General features: G+C 48.4%; 8 protein-coding genes across 8 annotated transcripts; 5 read left to right on the top strand and 3 right to left on the bottom strand.

Annotated features, from left to right (window-relative positions):
* Positions 1-350: 350 nt before the first annotated feature.
* Positions 351-858, top strand: VFPPC_15516 (dimeric alpha-beta barrel; the record flags this gene model as incomplete). Its single annotated transcript, XM_018293269.1, has 4 exons — positions 351-369; positions 416-617; positions 675-701; positions 747-858. 4 exons carry the CDS (start codon positions 351-353, stop codon positions 856-858), a joined length of 360 nt encoding a protein of 119 aa, XP_018146524.1.
* A 2182-nt stretch (positions 859-3040) lies between these two features.
* On the bottom strand, positions 3041-3718 carry VFPPC_02525 (hypothetical protein; the record flags this gene model as incomplete). Its single annotated transcript, XM_018282162.1, has 1 exon — positions 3041-3718. One exon carries the CDS (start codon positions 3716-3718, stop codon positions 3041-3043), a length of 678 nt encoding a protein of 225 aa, XP_018146522.1.
* Positions 3719-4656: 938 nt separating this feature from the next.
* VFPPC_15515 (hypothetical protein) lies at positions 4657-4827 on the top strand (the record flags this gene model as incomplete). Its single annotated transcript, XM_018293268.1, has 1 exon — positions 4657-4827. One exon carries the CDS (start codon positions 4657-4659, stop codon positions 4825-4827), a length of 171 nt encoding a protein of 56 aa, XP_018146521.1.
* A 498-nt stretch (positions 4828-5325) lies between these two features.
* VFPPC_13290 (kinase activator (Atg17)) lies at positions 5326-6913 on the top strand (the record flags this gene model as incomplete). The annotated part of the gene is made up of 2 exons (XM_018291067.1): positions 5326-5802; positions 5927-6913. The coding sequence occupies 2 exons, from the start codon at positions 5326-5328 to the stop codon at positions 6911-6913; spliced, it is 1464 nt and encodes a 487-aa protein (XP_018146520.1).
* A 440-nt stretch (positions 6914-7353) lies between these two features.
* Positions 7354-9211, top strand: VFPPC_02524 (proteinase; the record flags this gene model as incomplete). Its single annotated transcript, XM_018282161.1, has 2 exons — positions 7354-8199; positions 8249-9211. 2 exons carry the CDS (start codon positions 7354-7356, stop codon positions 9209-9211), a joined length of 1809 nt encoding a protein of 602 aa, XP_018146519.1.
* An 891-nt stretch (positions 9212-10102) lies between these two features.
* On the top strand, positions 10103-10525 carry VFPPC_02523 (methyltransferase; the record flags this gene model as incomplete). Its single annotated transcript, XM_018282160.2, has 1 exon — positions 10103-10525. One exon carries the CDS (start codon positions 10103-10105, stop codon positions 10523-10525), a length of 423 nt encoding a protein of 140 aa, XP_018146518.2.
* Positions 10526-11935: 1410 nt separating this feature from the next.
* On the bottom strand, positions 11936-12364 carry VFPPC_02521 (lysM domain-containing protein; the record flags this gene model as incomplete). The annotated part of the gene is made up of 1 exon (XM_018282159.1): positions 11936-12364. The coding sequence occupies one exon, from the start codon at positions 12362-12364 to the stop codon at positions 11936-11938; it is 429 nt and encodes a 142-aa protein (XP_018146517.1).
* Positions 12365-15358: 2994 nt separating this feature from the next.
* Positions 15359-17709, bottom strand: VFPPC_02520 (nitrate assimilation regulatory protein nirA; the record flags this gene model as incomplete). Its single annotated transcript, XM_018282158.1, has 5 exons — positions 15359-15965; positions 16023-16370; positions 16431-16744; positions 16807-17526; positions 17584-17709. 5 exons carry the CDS (start codon positions 17707-17709, stop codon positions 15359-15361), a joined length of 2115 nt encoding a protein of 704 aa, XP_018146516.1.
* Between the last annotated feature and the right edge of the window lie 3331 nt (positions 17710-21040).

Raw genomic sequence — 21040 nt, 5'->3', positions numbered from 1 at the left:
TGCTTCGTGTTATTTAATTGGACAGAAATGTCGTGCTGCGATCAGATGCCGAAAGCGCAGCATGGGTGACAGTACTGACTCTGGGCACCGGTAATGGAAGAATGGTTAGCCATACCAGTTTTTACATCCGTGTATTCCTTCAATTCTGAACCAAAATCAGAGGCAAATTACCGGCATCCACACGGATAAATGATAGCAATAACCGGACCCAAGCTCCGAGTTCCTTGAGTCCATACCGGCGAAACCCCGTCGGCGGGTCCAACACGGAGGATGCCCGGGCACCAAAATCGGCGAATATATAACGGGCACCAGACTTATCTAGACTATCCAAATCAAGCAAATAAAGCAAAATGGTTCTCGTTCACATCGGTTAGTACGTTCAATTAGGCCAAAGGTGTGTATTAACCACAAGCAGTGTTGTTCAAGTTCAAGCCGGACGTCTCCACCGAGCACAAGGAGACATTCGCAAAGGAGCTCAGAACGCTCAAAGACTTGCCGAGTGTTTTGAATCGCCGGCTCGTGGTGGGTGGTCCGTCGGTCACGGATCCGATTGAGCGGAGTAGAGGCTATCATTTGGCGTTGGTGAGTTATCATCGGGATAGGGACGCATTGGCAGAGTGAGTGTTTGCATCACGGAATCCAAATTGACTTATTAATACTGAATCGTATTATAGATATCAAGCCTCGTCGGAACATCACCAGTACGTTTATACTTCTCTGCAGTTTACATGGCTGACACAGTCCAGCGTCACAAGTACATACCTCTGGCCGTTTAAAGAAGAAGTCACCCGGTTCGACTTTGACATGGACTCTGAAGACGAGCAACTCTTTAAGACATTTCTACATGTAACTACTTAACTATCAATTGATGTAATACTCCAACCAGCAATAAATTACCAGTTGACCTCGGCCAAAAACCGCGACCCCTGTCCCGCCCTTCACCTCATGCACCTCACCGATATCACACCAGGATCCTTCAGCCCATGCATATCCATCCCATCTCCAGTGCCGTTTTACATAACATTAACTCAGTTATCTGATCTACACCAGTCGACTTGTTCCAATCTCAGCCATAAACACGGCCTGCCAATTCCCGCGCCCGCCGGCCGCCCGCCACACCAACTTCGCCGAGCGGCCCCTTCCGACGCATCAAGCATACATTTGATGCGTCTGAGTGGATTAATTCCCCCACATCAAGATAAGAAACACTGATCACACCAAGTTAGTCACGACGCTAATCTGGTGTTGACTGCAACCCTCGGCGACGCTATTTTCATTATCGACGAAATCGGCGGGGTATTATTTTCTGCATGTGCTGTTTGCCATTCCAGATACAAAACCACATCACCACGCACCTTCGACCTTCATAGCTGACCTTCTATCTCAATCTACATCCATGTCTGTCTCCCTTCCGCCCAGTTGAAATCCACCCGTGCTTCATCATGAAGCTCAAACTCCCCCCCAAACCGTCCTTCCTCTCAGGCGTCCCCTCCAACGCCATCTTCATAGTCACCCTCCTCATCACCATCAACCTCATCGTATGGGCATGCATCGCCATCATCCTCCACTACCACCCGGCCCTCATATCCGCCGCAACCCTCTCCTACACCCTCGGCCTCCGCCACGCCCTCGACGCAGACCACATCTCCGCCATCGACCTCATGACCCGGCGTCTGGTGTCTCTCGGCCAGCGCCCCGCCACGGTAGGCACATTCTTCAGCCTCGGGCACTCGACCATCGTCATCGTCACCTGTATAGTCGTGGCAGCTACCTCCGGCGCACTGAGAGACCGCTTCGACGGGTTCACGAGGGTAGGCAACATCATCGGCACGGCGGTCAGTGCCACCGTGCTGATTGTGCTGTGTGTCGCAAACGGCTGGATATTGTACACGCTGGTGAGGAAGCTGCAGAGGGAGCTGGAGCGCCGACGGACGAATTCCGCGGAAGAAGAGCATGATGAGTTTAAAATTGAGGGGGGAGGGGTGCTGGTGAGGGTTTTTAAATTCTTGTTCAAGGGCATTGATCGGCCGTGGAAGATGTATCCCCTGGGCGTGGTGTTTGGCCTGGGTTTTGATACGAGTTCTGAGGTGGCGATTTTGGGAATCGCTTCGATTCAGGCCCTCAAGGGGACTAGCATTTGGCTGATTCTCATTTTTCCCATTTTATTTACATGTAAGTCGCACTCCCTACCAGACAGTGAAATTACCAGGAAGCTGGCAAGAAACTTGGAGGCAAGACTAACTTTGATAGCTGGAATGTGCTTGATTGACACGACCGACGGCGCTGCCATGGTCACGCTCTACAGCTCCAAGGCCTTCTCGAGAGACCTCGTCGCGCTACTCTATTATCAAATTGTTCTGAGCGGCATTACTGTCCTGGTGTCAGCGTTTATTGGCATAGTCCAGGTGCTGTCTTTAATCCAGAACGTAGCTGACCCAGAGGGTAGCTTTTGGGATGGAGTTGGTGCCATTGGCGACCATTTCGACATTATTGGAGGTAGCATTTGCGGTGTTTTTCTACTTGTTGGTATTACGTCCATCATTTTGTACAGGCCGTGGAGGAGACGGATCGAGCGACAGACTCAGGGTCTTACAGCAGTCGATGACGAACCCTACCACGATTCCGAAGATATTGCATCGCCGTTTGGCCAACCTGAAGTTCCCCAGGCCGGCACAGCCAAGTGATGAGTCACGCGAGAACAAAGCAATGAATCATTAGAATAGAATTAGACGAAACAACGCTGAAAATGATACGCTATTCAACACAATGAACATATTCCACCCTAGGCTGCTGTAACAACATCCGCTGCCATGACAACATCTTCTTGACGCTCGCGCTCGTCGCGCCGAAATATCTTGCAAAATCCAGTCCTGTAACACAAATCGCACCTTCTCTGTAAGATACCCCAATCAGGCAGCCTGTCAAATGGGGGATGTATCTGCAACACGTCGCATACCTGCCTCATGTCTTGTGTTTGCATGTCCTCTTCGACGCTGAGACCTTGCTCGCAGCGAGGACACAGCCAGGTGCCCTGAACTGTTCATTCTTGCGGCGCCCAAGGTCGTGACCACACCCCAGCCGGTTCAGTGTCACCCGAGAGCTTATAGTCGCCGTCGCCGTCGCCGTCGTCGAGGGCGCTACCGATGCTACTCCAAACAGAGGTATCCTGTGAGGGTTCTGACTCGCCGATGTCCGATGATGCCAAGTGGCGAGCCATTCTCGCATTGAAGGCAGAGTTAGCCGACAGGAAAGAGTCCAAGGAAGCATGGCGCTCATGGGGCGGAATATTATCGTCGGCTACTTCAACGGCCCAAGTTGCCTCGCCGTCTGTCTTTGGCGTGGGATCAAGGGTCTGAGTATTGACATGGACAGATGCCTCTACGTCCTGGGACTGCGAGCTCTGAGGCGGCAACGGGTCCGCCTCAGCATCAATTTCACCAAGAGGCACGGCCGCACCGAGAGGCGGCTCGTGGTGCTCACTTAACTTTGCGTCGAATGAGGATCGCTGTGATGCTGCACTTGGTGCTGGTTGACCATCTTGAGTGATTTCAGGCGTGACAGGCGAGAAGATTTTCCAGTCGTCGGTGACGGCTGTTAGTGTCAGGCTGTCCAGTACCTTTCCGCTGAAATATCCCAATTGACGGAAATCGCCATCCACGTCATCAAAGTCAGCATTCACCACTCTTGGCTGGGTAAATTGAGGATGACAGATATCCATGTGGCTGGCCAGCCTTCTCTTGTCGTCAAATGTTTCGTTGGGGCATACGGGACAGAATAGTATCGGCCAACATGAGGTGGGAGGTGTCTGAAGTGCTTCTCCAAGCGACATCTCCTGGTCGCCATCAGCATCCTCGTCGATTGATGCTAACCGAATTCGTGGCTGCGGTGTAGACTGCCCCGACGACTTGCGAGCTGCCCGACGACGCGTTCTCTGTTCACTCTTCAGTTGCAGGTGCGGGGGCACGACTAAATCGCAACTCGACGGCTTTGGTCTTGGATGAATGAATTTGTGAGGGAACCGAGGTGTGGCAGGTGTCAAAGCAGGCGTCAAAGCTCCGGATGCTCGTGGTTCAATACCGTAAAAGGCAGAAGTAGATGATCCCGAGGGGACGATGCTGAGTGGAATACTGTCCGGTAGTTGGGAGTCATCCGAGCAACTGCTTTCCCCTGATCTTGAGCCCCGACGGCGTCCAGCCCTGTGTCGAAGAAAGGAATTCCCTCGTTTAAGACTAAGATCCTATGATAATCCGAAAGGCATCTTGGTGAAGATGCCTGGGCAACGAGTGTAACCAAGTATCGAGCCGTTTAACGTGGCGTCAAACGAAAGTATGTCGTGGAAAGCGAGGGAAACGATGTTTTACGATGTGATGGACCGGTGCGTCCGGCTGACGATACAACGCAGTGTTGGGATACGAAGACCAAAAGAATGGTTGGATACGGGCTGGACGAGATGATGGAACGGTGTGTTTATTGTGACCAAACTTGTCTGGTTTGTTGATTTTGGCCTGGCCAACAGGTTCCGCTGAATCGTCGAGTCGAAGTTGCCGCTTTTGCCTGGTCGCAGGGGCAAGCAGGTGTGAGAGAAGGGCAGGGCAGCCATTGTGCGTCAAGCATGCAAACAGTGTCACATACCTCACTGCTCAGATGCCGGGTTCAATGTTGCCGAGAGTGAACAGGCCTGGCAATATCTGGCCCGATGGCGTGCTGATGGTCTGTCCGTCTGGTGCCATTTTGGTTGACAATCTAGATTCCACATCCATCCGTCTGCATGTGAATAGACCAGACCATGTGCAACATCGACTCAGGTACGCAATGGTAAAAGCCTAATGATAAAATCGTGCAATTTACCATCAGTATGGTTCAGGCTAGTGAAAACTAGGGAGACGGTTTGATGCTGAATAAAAATCAACGCTAATAATGCGATGGTTCAAACAGCTAAGTTGATGGTGGCCCATGGACCATGAATTTGGTGCAGATTGAATGGAGCAAAGCTGCGATGATCGGAGCCGCCATTCCTTATCGCTCTTATCGGAGCTCAGCTCACATGCCATATGCCATGCAGCCAAACTGCATCCGTCTGCATCCGTCTCCATCCGCCTTTAAGCTCGTCACTTGCATCATCCGCGCAGCCTCATTTCCAGCCGGTCATCAACCATCACCCACGGGTATTCACTTATGCTTTCATCGCCGCAAACTCTGGGTCATCACCATGTAGCGCCATCTGCATTTGCATTATTTTTCGCCACGACCTGCTTCAACACACCAAAAAAACATCCTCTCCCCTCTCAACTTCCACAAACCCTTCTGTTCTAACTAACTGCCAAGATGGCTGCCTCGCCAGCAGCTTCGTCTCGCCGCAGTGCGGCATCCTCATCGGCCTCCCTCAAGCGCTCCGATGATCATCCACCCAAATCTCCAACCATTTCCGTCGATACCCTCGTCAATCATTTACTCGTTGCCAAACGTTCCTTGTCCTCCATGAACCATGTGCTTCGTGCCAACGAGCTTGCGACCTCGGCGCGTCACTCCCAGGAGGAGATGCTGCTGCTGGCAGCGCAAACCGCCTTCGTCCGAAACTACATCCTCGATCAAAATGCCATACTGGTTCGCATCAGAAGGAGTCTGCAAGCGACCTATGAATGGGGCAAGCGAGACTTCAAGAAGCTTATCAAGATTATGGACGAAGTCGACGCCGCCTTGAGTGGAACCATGGACATGCTCCGAGAAACCGAAGTGCAGACACTCTTTCAACCAAACGATAGAGAAAGGAAGAACTTGTTAGATTTTGTTGATGAATCCAGCGTGCATGGCATGCGAGACGTCATGAAGAAAAGCATTCAAGATTTACAGGCAAGTTCTGACTCCACTCGTTCTGCACCCTTGTGGTCACATCATTATCGTCACCTCCGATGCTAACCATCCCCAGAGCATCCAGCAGTCATTTGACGGGGACCTACTTCGACTCGAAACCGACATTCGAAACCTCGCACAACGCATCAGCGAATCGTACTCGCAGCCACAAGTAGACGATGGGCAAATGGCGCCTGTTGCACTTTTACAGAGCCTTGATGATCACTCGTCGACCATGGCACAACTATTGGCATCGCTAACTAAGCACTTCGACATGTGCGTCACGGCTATACGTACCACCGAAGGGGCTGCAGCACTCGCCCGACGAAAGGCTGCAGAGGTCACACAGTCACAGGGGAGTGATGGCGTGTCAATATCTGGCGTCATCGCCGAGCAGGAGTCACACATGTCTGACCTCGAGCCCAAGACTGCCGAAGACCGAGCTGAGATGCTCAAAGTGGTTGTTCAGGATGCTGAGGAAGTCGACGATGTTGTACGAGAGATCCAAGAGCGCCTCGCGGACATGGAGCAAGAATACACATCAATACATGAGCATGTAGACCGGTCCAAGGCATCCTACTTTGGCGTACTGTCAGCGTTTGAATTAGTGGGACAAGTCGGTGACCGCATCGATGACTATCTTGCCGCAGAAGAAGACTTCCGACAACGATGGGAGCTGGAGAAGGAAGCCGTTTTTGGAAAACTTAGAGAGATGAGGGAAATGAGGGACTTTTACGAAGGGTACGCAAGTGCCTACGGCAGTCTTGTGCTGGAAGTCGAAAGACGGCGGGCCGTCGACGAGCGAGTCCAAGGCATCTGGCGAAAGGCGCAGGAGTCTGTGGACAAGATACTCGAGGCGGACCGAGTGTCCAGAGAGGCCTTCCGACAGGACGTTGGTGAGTACCTGCCGGCTGACTTGTGGGCGGGCATGCAAGGTCCAGCCAAGAAATGGACTGTTGTTCGTATAAATGACGACGACTCGGCTGCTGCCAGCATGGTTGGCCGACTGGATTCAGCGCAAGGATCGAGACTGACGGGCAGTGCACGACAAAGTGCGGATTAGACATGAGGATGTGTATACCACTCTTACCACTATTTAGTTGTGGCTTGTATATATTGTGGATAATAGCTAGTGGAACAGTTGAACAGTTGAACAAGTTTGTCAAAGCTCTGTCGCCGTCCTTGAAACGCTGCGTAATTGTTGAAACTGCCAAGCCAGCTCTTGATAGTCGTTGAGCTTCAATTCGATGTTCCGATTTCTCGCCATTGGACTTCCTATTTCGACTTAGCTCAACACCATGTCAGTGGCATCCCTGACACAACTGCGTCAATCTACGGGTACTTCTACCTTGAGACATCCAAAGCGGGGGGGTCTATAAGCTGACGACAGCTCAAGGAGGATGACAATTGCTGAATTTAAATTGGCCGGATCTCGCAAGGCTCGAAACGTGCCATCTCCAACCTCAACTTCACAACACCACCGGAAACAAGTGTTGTGTCACTATGCGGCTTCGCAACAACCTCATCCTCGGCCTATCAGCCCTAGCCGGCAAAACAACTGGCCAACTCGAATTCGACTGGGATTCCGTAACACCGACCACAGATCTCCAGTACCACGATTGCTTCAGTGCTTTCAAATGTGCCCGTCTCAAACTGCCCCTCGACTGGAAGAACACCACCGATCCGCGAACCGTGTCCATCGCCATTGTCAAGCTCCCCGCCAAAGTAGCTGACAACGATCCAACCTTTGGCGGGCCAATCTTCACTAATCCCGGTGGCCCAGGCGGTTCAGGTGTAAGCTTAGTCGTCGGTAGGGGCCGCTACCTCCAGGACTATGTCGACACGCCCGGCAAGAAACACTACGAGATAATCTCCTTTGACCCTCGTGGCATTGCGAACAGCGCACCACTGGCGAATTGCTACCCGGGGAGTAGTCTCGCCCGAGATGGGTGGATGCTGGAGCGAAGGGGAAACGGAGGCTTAGATCAGGGACTGACGACAGTGTCTTATGCGCTGGCAATGTTTGACTCTTTTGGGAAGAGGTGTGAAAAGGCTGACGCAGAAGGGTTAAATGGCGGCGAGATTTTCAAGTACATGGGCACGCCGTCTGTTGCAAGAGACATGGTTGCCATGGTGGATAGCATTGCTGCGCTGAGGAAGAGGGAGGCCGGTGGTGATGAGAGGAGCGAGTTGAAGAAGAGGGAGGAGGAGGATGTTCCGAGATTGCAGTACATTGGGTTCTCGTACGGTACTATTCTGGGGAATTACTTTTCCTCCTTGTTCCCGGAACGTATTGGACGGGTGATTCTGGATGGCGTTTGCAATGCAGATGACTATGCAACTGGAGCGGTGAGTTTCCCTTTTCCACCTACCCATACATAACTGATACGTTTAACAGGGCTGGTTAACAAACACGGTTGACTCCGACGAAATATTCGACAACTTCATCGAAGGATGCTTCAAAGCCGGCCACAAAGTATGCGCTCTGGGTCGGCCAGACGACAAATCCGCATCCGATATCAGCCGCCGTTTCTGGACCTGGCTCAAACAACTTGACGAATCACCCATCTCAGGAGTCGGCCCAGCAGGTGCATCTCTCGTCCTCACCGGCGAAGATATCCGCGTCCTCATCGCACAAGCCGTCTATACACCCGTCAGAAGCTTCATCCAACTCGCTGAACTGCTCAACAACGCAATGGCCCGCCAAAACTACGAGACAATCTTTGCTGTCATCGAAGCCAGTCTCGGCGGGCCTCTCCAAGACGCATGTCCCGTCGCTAACCAAACTGCCAAACCGTTCCAGAGCAACGACGCCCAAACAGGAGTCATCTGCCTCGATGGCGAGGGCATCCATGGCAAAAAACCATCCTGGTGGACGCGCTACGTCGCCAAGCAGGTCTCCCAGTCCACCATCTTCGGCAGCTACTGGTCCGGTATTCGGATCCCCTGCTCGGGCTGGCGCTTCAAACCGAGCTGGTCGTTCCACGGGCCGTTTACTAGCCCCAAACCATCTAAGACGGGGGAGAAGCCTGTCAAGGGAAGGCCAGCTGCGCCGATTATGTTCCTGACGAATCGGTTGGATCCTGTGACGCCGTTGTCTGCGGCGCGGGCTATGGCGGCGAAGCATCCTGGTGCGAGGGTCGTTGTGCAGGAGGCGATGGGGCATTGTGCTACGTTTTCGGCGTATAGTGAGTGCACGAAGAGGGTTGTTGCGGAGTATTTTGATACGGGGAGGTTGCCGGATGGGGAGAAGAGGTGTGGTGATGTTAGGTGCGGGCCGTGGGATGTTGGTTGTGAGGTTGGTGCGGCGGATGAGGGGGGTGAGAAGTGGTTTAGGAGGCAGTTTCCTTTGGGGATTTGAGTTGCTGAGTTGAGGTTTGAGCTGTGAGTTGTGTGAATTGGTTGTGGTTAGACTGGAGATTGGAGGGGAGATAAGATTTCTGGTGAACTGAGTTGTGATTGCCTATTTGGGCGTGTAACGGGAGATGTTGTTACGGAGCTGTGAAATTGCAGTTTATGAAGGCAATCTTTTGGTTCAGCGTGAATACTTGTGAAGTTTTGTGAAATAGGCTTACTTGAATGGCGTAATACCCGAACTGCATTCAGCCGTTTCGCGTGGCTGATGTCGATCCACGCCCTGCAGGCAGCAACGAAATAACAAAACAACTTCAACACTTGCGTTTCCCATCTTTACGTTAACTTCTTCTGACATGATAACCCACACTTGCACTTAACTCGCAACACTCACAACATCAGCATGGCGAATCAACCACCATCAGAACAGACCTTCCGCTCCTACACCACATACCAAAGCACGCAATACGCCAAATACCGCCAGGGCTATCCCCCCGAACTATTTCAACATGTTCTACGTCTCCACACCTCGACAGGCGGCCAGCTTGACACCGTAGTTGACTTGGGTTGCGGTCCTGGTCCAGCAATACGCGGCCTCGCTCCTCATTTTCAACATGCAATTGGACTGGATGCATCGCCGAGCATGATCGAAGCTGCCCGCGATATTGGCGGTACTACCGCCAACTCAGAGCCAATTCGTTTCGGCATTTCGTCAGCAGAGGATTTGGGTTCCCAACTCGATCAGCCGATCCCTGAAAATAGCGTTGATCTGATTGTTGCTTCTAGCGCAGCGCACTGGTTCGACATGGATAAGTTCTGGCCGCGAGCTGCGCAGGTCCTTAAACCAGGTGGAACCGTGGCATTTTGGAACAGACTCACTCCGAGGGTGGATTCATCTATGCCGAATCATGAAGCCATTCAAGCTGCGTATGATGAGTGGGCAAAGGAGTATCTGATTCCGTACTATGCTCCGGGCAACTTTATCGAAAAGGGTGGCTATGTGGATTTGGTGTTGCCGTGGAGTTTGAAGAGTCCTGTGCTTGGGTTTGAAGCAGCTGGTTTTCGTAGAGAGATCTGGCAGCAAGACAGTGATGAGGGTGCCACTATGGACATGGACATGCTTGAAAAGGCGTTGGGTACAATTAGTCCTGTTACGAGGTGGCGAGGGGCACATCCTGGTGATGTTGGCACGGAGAGAGATGCAGCGAGGGTATTAAGGAGGACACTTGAGAAACTGCTCCGTGAGAATGGCGTTGAGGAGGTGTTGAGGCAGGAGAGTCCAAAGGTGGTGGTCTTGATGGTTAAAAAGTCTGCGTCATAGCCATAGAAGTATTAATAGCACTGGTAGTGACATTCCCCTGTAGGATTGCGGCAATTCTAGCTGCATGTTAACGACCTGAGGCTATAACCCTTCTCTCAAATGAAGGCTTGCGTACATTTGCCAACAGAATGAGATCATGGCCAACGACAACAAGCACATCGNGGAAGAGAGACTCGTGGTAGAGCAGTTTTTATCGGCATATATGCAGTTCCAAATTAAAATGTCCACTAGTGCTCTATCCCTTCTGAGCCTCTCTGCGAAGGTACCAGTTTCTATTCAACACGTTCTCACCACCATACTCCTCCAGCAGCGTATCTATCTGTCCCAATTCGCCAAAACCCTCATTTAAAAACAACTTCAACGAGTTCCCAATAACAATGACATAAGTCGGCTGACCAAAACTATCCGATATCTCATTGCAATGCCTGGTCAGCATCGTACCTAGCCCCCTGCCTTGATAATCAGGATGGATGAAGGTGCCAGCTCGACCTGTGAGGCTTAGTTAACTTGCCCGCTGTGTCGTTGGAGAAGAAACTTACGGAAATGCGTCTGCGTGTCATACCCATGTGTGGTGGTACCTTGCAGAATATCTCCAAATAGACGACCTGCCAACTTTTCATTTATTCCCGGTGGCAGTGGTACCGACGACGGACTATCACTCAAGGGCGGTATTACCAGGCTTGTAGAGCCAACAATTTTCCTGGATAACATCAGCGAGTAGAAAGATGAGATCCCGCCTATGAGAACGTACTCAGTCTCAACGTCGATAATGACAAAGATCTTGTAACACCCCTGACTAAGTCTAAACTCGTGAAAGCGCCACATAAATTCACGCATATCCGTGGCATTTACATTTCGAAACATTAAGTTCCAGAGAGGAATCGCATCAAAGGCAAGAAGATTTATCCTTGTTACATCTTCAAGATCTTCAAGGCTAGCTTCTCTTATTTGGAACTGAGTGGTCATGGCGGCAGCACAATTGGCGCATTGATCAAGATAACTAGTTTTGGTCAAATGAGAAAACTTGAGAATGTGCTCCTCCCTTTATTATGTTTGAGACATCTTGGACAGCATAGAAGCCGACGAGCCGAGATCAAATTCGATGCTGACGTGATGTAAGCCCCCTCATCAGGATCGTCCTATTGATACGCTGGACATTGGCCGATGAACGAGTCCGTTGTGTCCACAAAGAAACTAGTCCAAAACTTTACTGGGGCAGAATAACGGAGAGAATTCACTTATGAGTGAGTGAACTTATTCCGTTTACCCTTGTGGCAAATCACAGCACTGAGTCAGGCAAATTCGCTGAGCTTATCGAAACTTTTGCTTACGTACGTGTCAGACTGGCGACTATCGGCGGGTTCAACTTCCTTTCAAATTCTTTAGATTCGTTATACAAACTCCACTTAGTTAATTGAAGGATCCAGGAGGCAGGGTGGGCGGCTGAGGCTTATAACCAATAGTGCTAACACAAATGCATGCTCTGCCGCCAATTTCAGTGTTGAGCCTGGCAAAGTCGTCGAGTGGAATGCCGGTTTTGCTGGTAATGCTGTCCCAAGTATCTCCCTTGATAATCTTATAGAATTTGTTACAGTCCCTGATCATGCCAGGCTGTGTGGGAGTGGGTGTAGCGATTCCATTGCCGGGAACAGCTGGCGTAGGGTTCACGGCAATGACCGAAACACAGGCGTAAGTATTAGTCCATAGTCCGATGCCATCCTGACCAGCCTTTGGGTTCCAAGTTACGAGTCGTGTGAGGGATATTTCGTTTGCAACAGCAACTCCAGCGCAGCTGTCACTGGGCCTCACAAAGTAAAACTTATTGCAGTTGTCGACCATGACCGACTGTGTAGGGGATGGGGTAGATATGCCTATGATGGGGGACTTTGGTAAAAATGACGCAAATTATCTCTGGACATTGCTTCATGGTTCCTTACTATTAGAAGGTTTGGTCGATGTGCTTGTGGTGGTAGTAGTTGTTACTAAGGTGGAAGTAGAAGTCGGTGTTTAAGTTATAGTAGACGTCATAATAGGTTCCTCTGCAGTCTTAACACAATAGGAACGATTAAGCAAATAATTCCCATAGTTAGTGGTAATAGATGGGTTCTGAGTTGTTAGCGTATAGTTTGATATGGCACGCGGAAAATGCAACGCCGAAAGAAAGAAAGAAAGAAAGAAAGAAAAGGGGGAAAGAGAACAAGCGCGAGGATCTTGCTGAATCAAATAACTTACCCATCGTACAAAATCATCCAATGCAATGTTATACAGATCTGGGATGTCTTTAAAGCTCTCTGAATCATCATTGTCTATCCAATAGCTGCATTCGGGAGTGGTTTTATCATCATATCAAAGCCAGGCTTGTTTCCCACGCGGCTATGCAAATCGCCAGATCGTCTGATAATGCCTGCCGAAACAAGGGGCACGACAAGAGTGGCTAAGTTAACTGGGTTAAGTAACATTTCGTCGTTAGAAAACGTCTAAATTGGCTGGAAAATATTGTTCTGTAATTTGTTTAATGACGGCTGGGGTACCTTTATGTAAACGAGCCGCGTAGCTAATACTCCGAAATGGCGGCACATAAGCTCAGGGCTACCGCGTTCTCATGCCGCTAATAGTACTTCGCTCTTTGGCAGTCAGGGAGTGTAAGAATGGAAATAAGCCAAAATTGGTGAGGCGTACTGATGTGAAAATTTCTGCATGCTCTATCTAGAACTGATGGAACTCTCACGAGACCACACCCGCCAAGAAATCTGCACAGGGTTACAATCCATTCTACTCAACGGCTTTTGTTGGAGCACGGCTGAACTCACGTTCTCACCCGATGAACTGGCACCACTATTGGTCTTCGTCCTGGTGCCTGGTGCCGGCATGCAGCGATTTGCCTGCCTCGGCCCCCAAGTTAGCCCTTGAGCGGACCACCCACCGCCGTCCAATGCTCCCGAACTCCGAAGACGGTCCTCGTCAGATTTTAGGAAACATAGCACACTGGAGTCCGTCCCCGCCATCTTGCGAGTCGACCTGCATTTGAGGGAACAAGGCCAAGACGAAATAGAATCTTGGGCAACGGTAGGACGAGTAGCGCACCACCGGCCGGTCTGGATGAACTTTTGACTTATGACCACGACCGGATAAACGGAGGACATGTGAAGGGGGAACAAAACTGTGGATACTGCCCTCTAAACGGAATACATCGTGCTATTGTTTAACTTTATGCACATATCAAAGAGGTTAGGTCGCCACTATTATTTGTCTCCCGCCAATACGGCCATTTGCCTTTCTTATTTATAGATACCAATAGCTCACACATACACGCAAAAAAACCTTCTCTCGCTAGAAAGCATGCGGCTAGCCATAGTCCTAATATACTTGCCTAACGTATTAGATGTTAAGCTTAGTTAGCTAGACCTCAGTCTATGCTTAAAATTTAACTTTACCATAAGGGTATCGTGGGATTAACGAGAGAGTACCTGTTAAAACTATTAACGTCTTGCCACTCTAGGCTATAAATATAATTACCTATGCCTTAAATAGGTATAGATACTAGATTATAGGCATATTTCTAGAGCTTAGATGCACTCTTAGTGTTTAGTAGAAGAATAAAATGCTCTTTATGCGCCTTAAAAGACTAAGCATAACAAAAGGTATCCACGTTAATATAGGGAAGCAATAGCTTAGTTTCCCCTCTATTACTGAAAGGCAGACAGAGCTAAATTTTAACACCCTAACTGCAAAATATTTATGTAAAGCGTGTTAGCATAGTAAACCCTAGAAACCGCTTTGTAGTATATACCTTAAATATATTGCTTAGCAGATTCCCAATTAGGTAGTAAAAGGTTTTACTAGTTTTATCTAGTTTAAATAGGTAAAGTAAAGTTTATATAGCTCTACCACGCATATATGCATATCTAGAAACACAAAGAAGTCTTCTTTAATCTTATTTTTATCTTTTCAGCAATAACTAGATAACGCTAGATACCTAAGAGTATAGTTAGAAGATAACTTTAGACCCCCTCTTTGCTTATTACAGTTTTCTAGCACTAAAGACGTACGTATAAATACATATAAAGCTTTTCTTACGGTAAGTATAATAAGACTAAAGGTGTTAGGGTGACGTGTTATTATAGCTATAGCTGCTTAGAGCTCTGTGAGTGAGTGTTTGCTTGATCAGGACTTTGCGACATGTTTGGCGTTTTCTGGGGCTCCTCTGGTGATTAGAAGCAAATATCGGAAAGATTCAGGTGATTTGGATCCAGTTGGATAGACTTAGTGTGCAAAGGAATGATTTATGTAGGAGGAAGAGTTGATAAACTTGGAGAAGGGCGGCTTACCAGCTTTTTACACCTCCGTCTTCAATATAAAACGAGTTCTTAAGACAGCAGACGACCACTTCTGCGGCCCTCTCTTTATACAGATTCTTAAGATCAAATCAAGAGCCACGTTTTGGGTCATCAACGACTACCGCCATCTTGGGATATAAATAACAGCCTATAAGCTGCCTGTTTGCGATCCTTACTCTATGCATAATGCCTTCTGTACTGGCTGAGTATGGCAATAAGACCATGGCAATACGATCTAATTACCGAAAACACATGGCATTGTATACATTGAAAACTACAAATGTCAGTGTATTCCCACCGTTTATAGTACCTATGTCAAACACTAGGGGCCAAACAGTGGTAGCTTAAGCACATTAATCTACCACGTCAGAACTATTGGAGCAAATTGGCCACCTATACAATATGTGCAGATCCCAAATGTATCTATCCCTCTGCATGTGACTCGATTACCATCCCTGAAGTTTTGGATACTGTGAAATCTCCTTGTATTAAACTGCTAAACCTCGGCTGGATTGCTGGTTGCTCCAGGAGACTGTACCTCTAAAGCCATATCGGCGAATTCTCGGATCATGTTACCCAAACGTTTCTTATCAGGATGGTCGGCCATGTCTAGAATGTTGACTGGGTACTGCGCCTGAATGTGTTCCGTACGTAACCGGCTAGAACCATAGCCGCTTTCCCGAACGTCAAGAAAGCCGAGCAGTTTATTGACGTCATCTGGACTTAACTGGCGTTTGATTACCTCGAACAGTGTATAGGGGATATAGTAATTCTTGCCTTGGTCTACTAACCCCTTTGCGGCCAAGTAGACCGTGCTTCGTAGATCTTCAATATCATTTAATGACACCGAATCGGTTGAGGCTACAGCCGAACTGAGCTGGCCAAGTGACATAAATGCCATGACAGCTAGCGTATGCGTTAAATACGTGTCCGAAGTTTCGTATCCATGACGAAGATAATACAAGCGCATCAGAGCCTCAAAATTCGTTCTCGACGTTTCTAGAGCTAAGCGAGCCATATTCCAGTCGGATTCGGTTACCAAGCAAGAGGATTTACCAGTCACTAGCTCATGAAGGTTAATTACGACATTGTGGAAAAGTAGACTGCCGCATAGTTAGGTTGCATCTTGAAATACGTATTTAAAAAGGGAATGCCATTACTGTAGTTTGATTTGAGCTGGAAAGACGATCTCCATAGGTGAGAGGCATGTAGGCAGAGCCTTGACCCACAGGTCTAATTCAGCTGATATCTCCCGAATACTGACTGAAGTGAGTTGTCGTTCGCGCTCTTCAGTGTCCCACAGTCTTGTTGCAATGTGTTTTAGTATAACCGCGAGGTGGCTCTTGGCTTTAAATAAGTGACCAAAATTCGTAGGGCAGTATCCTTGGCTAGTTGGGTAAAGTAAATCAAAGTCTCCATACCATGAAGGTTCCAACTCGATGTCAGGCAACGAGGTTCGAGGAGCCTCCCTAATTATCGGTGACATCATGAAATGGTATTGTTGTAAACTAAATTGCGGATAGTTAGTTACCTAGAATGAGCGGTCCTCTGGCGTTAAAACAAACTACCTGGTCCAGTTAAACAGGCTCCAAGCCGTAAAGCCATACGAAACCTGCTTTCTCTTGGAGAATGATGGGTCAGGAGCGTTGAAGATACCTAAGTCTTGCGCCATGGCTATAGCCTGTACCGTGTATGTCATGCCTAGTTTATCCATAGACTGCATGTTATACACAATATTCATCAGAGCTGCGCTCTGTATAGTTGTCAGGCGACTTCCTTGGTTTTGCTCCAATTCCCAAAGTCTCTTGGCTTCGGCAAAGAATTTGTATCCCAGGCTCTGCGGCTTCCAGTACTCTGACCGATCAACGAACTGACTACAGCCCTATCATAGAAAAGGAATCCTTTATTAGCAAGTATTGAGTTTGAGGATGTATGGACACTTACACATGCTAGAGTCAGAATAACGTTGACCAAGAGGGAAGAACAGTGTTGTCTTGACCCAGACACCATATCATCAAGAAAATGGTCTTTGTGGAAGAAAGAATACCAAGGGTATTCGAACAGAAAATAGGCATGTAGCAGTCTTCTCATCAGCTCATTGTCACTAGAAACGTGTGTCCAATTTGATGGCATCACCGACTCAAACCTAGGGTCCACGATCCTTGCAGCCTGATAAGGCTTGAGGTATTGCGGTTTATATTGATCCCACAGCTGTGAATCCACTGTTGCTCGGTTGCTTGTTGCGTCACTAGTGGCGTAGATTGCGCCGTGCATAAGCGAACGAAGATAAGGGCTATTGGATAATTTTATGGTTGATGGCATCTCCTTTTTATAAGGGAAATCAAAACGATATTTCGTATCAGTGGGTAGACGCAATTCAACTAGGGCATCTCCGGTACTAATCAGTCGTAAAATAGATTCCGTGCTGGCGCCTTCTCGTATCTTTCGAAAGATGGTATTAGCTTGTCCGTCGTCTTGGGCCCGCATGGCTTGTACGAGTTTTTCCAGGTCCGCGTGAGTTTCTTGAAGACGGATATGCTCGTTTTTAAGTCCCTCGTATTCTTGCTCTATAGTTCGAGCTCTAGTTTTCGTGATACGCATGCGATAGACGCAATCACCTCCTCTTCTAACACATGCATAGCATCTCGGCCGCTCACCGCTACACTAGCTAATGTAAGTATAATAGTTCGTGGCACCCTTTTGAATTGAAAAAGTGCGTACCTTTTGTTTGGCCTTCCTACAATGCTCACACGCGGCGGTCACAGCTTTGCGAGCTGCCTCAAGTGGTTTCGGTGGCTGGAGTCGAGAAGGTTCTCCCGTAGGTCGTGGTAGAAGTGGCCGAGACATGTTATACGACGGTAGCCCAATCTTGTAGTACTTGGAGCTAAATAGAGCTACAAGGTCTAATTCTGAAATGGCAACAGCACATCAGTTTCTCTACGGAAATCGATGTTCTGGTAGGCTTCTCCGCACCGAAGTCAAGCGAGACGTACTCAAATGTGAAGGCCCTCGTCTCATTGGCTATCAATTTTCTGTGGCCAATCACGCTTCTCGGGGTCGCGCACCGCGTTTGTGCTGCAAATTGTAATAGTTGATACAATTGCGATTATTAGCCTATCCTTTTGCCCTGTGGCACAACAGTTCAGCAGACCGTCACAATTGAGAAGTGGATAGCTTAAGCCCAAGGTGTTGCTCTCCACCTTATGAGGCTCGCAAGCACGTCTCACCCCCTGAAGCCATACAAAAGAGCCGTTAAAGCATACACGGAGCTGGTTCTGCTCTATGTAGCGGAAGCCTGGTATCAAGGTACATTCTATCCAAGTTGATCGCAGCCGTCTGTAGAAGTTTCGCCCCGGACAAAGTGATTAATCTGCATGGAGAAGGCCATAACGCAGTCCATAAAAGCTATTCTCACTAGATTAGAGACATTAGAACAAAAAGATACGTGAGAATATAAAAAGCATGGGGATGTGTCAAATATCCACCCCGTATCAACGACGCGTTGAATCAACACGTCATTATGTCGCTTCACGCGTTCTGGGGCTCAACTCAGGCATTAAGGACTGGAAGCTTACCTGCGGCGTCTTCTTCTTCGAGGCATATCTCAACGAGCCGCTATCATCGATCGAGAACACACCAGATGCATTAAATAAACGACTCCATCGATCTACCAGCCCACCGCACTCTCTGTCGTTCCCAATTAATTGGGGTGTGCTTTGGCGGCACGATGGCACGATTCTCAATGGTATACAGTATCGCATACGGGACAAGAGTAGCGTGGGCAAACGAGTAAAGGTGTCGTGGATTTATTCACATGGGGCCAAGCTTAAGCATAGTAATAACAAGTACTTCCTTTGCGCCGATTGCCATACTAAGAAGCGGTACATCAGTCAGCTGTTTGCGGCAGAGTCAACACGGCTGCAATACAGCACCTTATGGAGTTCCACACGATACAAAGGCCCTTAAATTTGACCGACGATGACAACGATACTAACACCAGCAAAGTTACAGCAAGAAGATCGCTAGACAAGAGGTAGAAAGCCTTGGGATGAGACGAAGGGTTAGCGATGTGGTTTGTGCGGCAAATTTGGTCACAATGCGCGGACTTGTCAGGTTAATGTGGAAACATCTAATAAAGAGGATAGCTGCAAAGATTGATTAATTTTTAATGTGGTTGTTTTTTTGGTACAGTATAATCTTCACAAGGAGGTGGTCTGGGGTGCGCGGGACACTATGTTGAGCGGCTCACTATGCACCCCGCGTTAACTCCCTATGCATCTCTTAATTTTTAAGCCATTGTACTAATCGACGCCACAGCGGCTAACGCTGGCAAACTGGCTCCGAGGGGCCCTGTGCCCCCACAACAGTCGTAATCGCCACTGAAGAGTATATGCAGTCGAGATCAAAGATGGATGGCAGACCAGTCTGCTGGTATAATGTCACACCAAAAATGGCGTAGCCAGAGACCACATTTAATGTGCCATGTCACACGGTGTGTAGGGGTCCAATACACCTAAAAAGTGGCCACTGGCTATGCCATGCTTTGTGTGATAGATGTGACACGTAAGCTAACTATATATATGGCTGCAGATTTACCCAAGGTTCCTGCCACAACGTGTGAATCCCCAGTTATCTTCACGCTTTATTAAGTGCAGTAAATTTGTGAACCCAAAAGTTAGCAACATTGGCTCAGGGTTGCCCAGTGGTATTACTGCCATGTATAACTTAGTATTTATGGCCGACGAAAATGTGACGGCAGAAGGCCACATAAAAATTAGTATAGTAAGTAAATCTCAGTCTTGTTTTCAGGGGCTAAATTTGAATGCGGCTTGGATTCCTGGGAGCCACAAATATTCTGGACTATAGCCATGCATAGGCATCGGTACTAGTGAATTAGTGCACAAAAATGTCGTCTCTGCAACATGTTATATCCGAAGTTTACGAGTATTACTTGCGTGGCGGTGGTGGTCAGAAGGACTAAACAGTGGCCTCACAACACTCCCGCAATCACTCGCCCGTTTACGACTAGTATGTCAGAGGGGCCATAGATAGAACAGAAGCAAAAAGGCTGTACTACTACTGGCTAGGTTGAAAATATAGGTGCTCCTGGAGCCAATGCCATCCGAAACGAGGTGCTCTGGGCTTTGCGCAGTAGTTAGGCTAGAAAAGCCGGGACCAAAGCCACAAAAGTCGGTGTAGATGATATGACGTGCTGGTAGGTTGGCGATTCCACGTTGTAAGAAACTATTGTCGGGCTTTGGGTGTACAGCTTACAGGGCAGATTGACGGAATAGTGCATCATTTTGGCCCTCTAGGGATAATCCCTCCGGGCGTAAATAAACTACATTACATTACATTCCCATCTGAATACATATATGTGACCTACATAAGATCTTCGCAATTCTCTTCCAAAGTTCTATTCATTATCGTTGCCAATGGGGCTTAGATGTCTGCAGAAGCCACCCTTACTCCAACCCAACAATTCACTTAGTTGTAAAGCCATAATAGGGCAACTATAGGATGCGGCTACTCCACATCACAAATGACAAAAAACAACGCCCTAGGAAATGTGCAGCATGCCACAACAGCCACAAGACATGTGAAGCAAATAAGCTCTATTGGGACTAAGAGCTAGCAAAGGTGAAAGCAGCTTTTTTCACCGCATGACCGAGATATCACCCGAATCAGAGGCTCTTGCTTCTCCGGCAATTAAAACTGGGCGGCAGACACCAGAATCAAGTTTGGCCTTAGAGCCAAGAGGGAGACAAATGATGTCTCAATGCAGGAGAAGAGCAGGCCGTATCAAACAATTAACTAAGCAGAGAGAATTTCCAGAACAGCATAATAAGTGCTAACTTTAGAGGCCACCGGCAAATACGCGCGTTTGTATCATCAACAAGAACCATTACAGGCCAAGAACAGAATACGCAAATTTCACATGGCAATTACCGAATTTTAACAGCAGAGTATAATACATGCAAATATAATGTACAGTACTCTAAACCTACATTACGAAATAATGACACCGGGAGAAACCGTTACGGCCAATCTCCTACAAGATCCTAAGATGTGGGAACGCCATTTACTCCAACCCAAAACTGCACAAGCCTATACAATGCAATAATACACCGCCTAGATGTTACACAATACGCAAAAAGTGGCGTTACCGGAAGCTACA

This window comes from Pochonia chlamydosporia, chromosome 2 (genome assembly GCF_001653235.2).
Source record: "Pochonia chlamydosporia 170 chromosome 2, whole genome shotgun sequence".
Classification (NCBI taxonomy): domain Eukaryota; kingdom Fungi; phylum Ascomycota; class Sordariomycetes; order Hypocreales; family Clavicipitaceae; genus Pochonia; species Pochonia chlamydosporia.
Note: the sequence above shows the minus strand (reverse complement) of the source record. Positions and strands in the feature narration are given on the sequence as shown.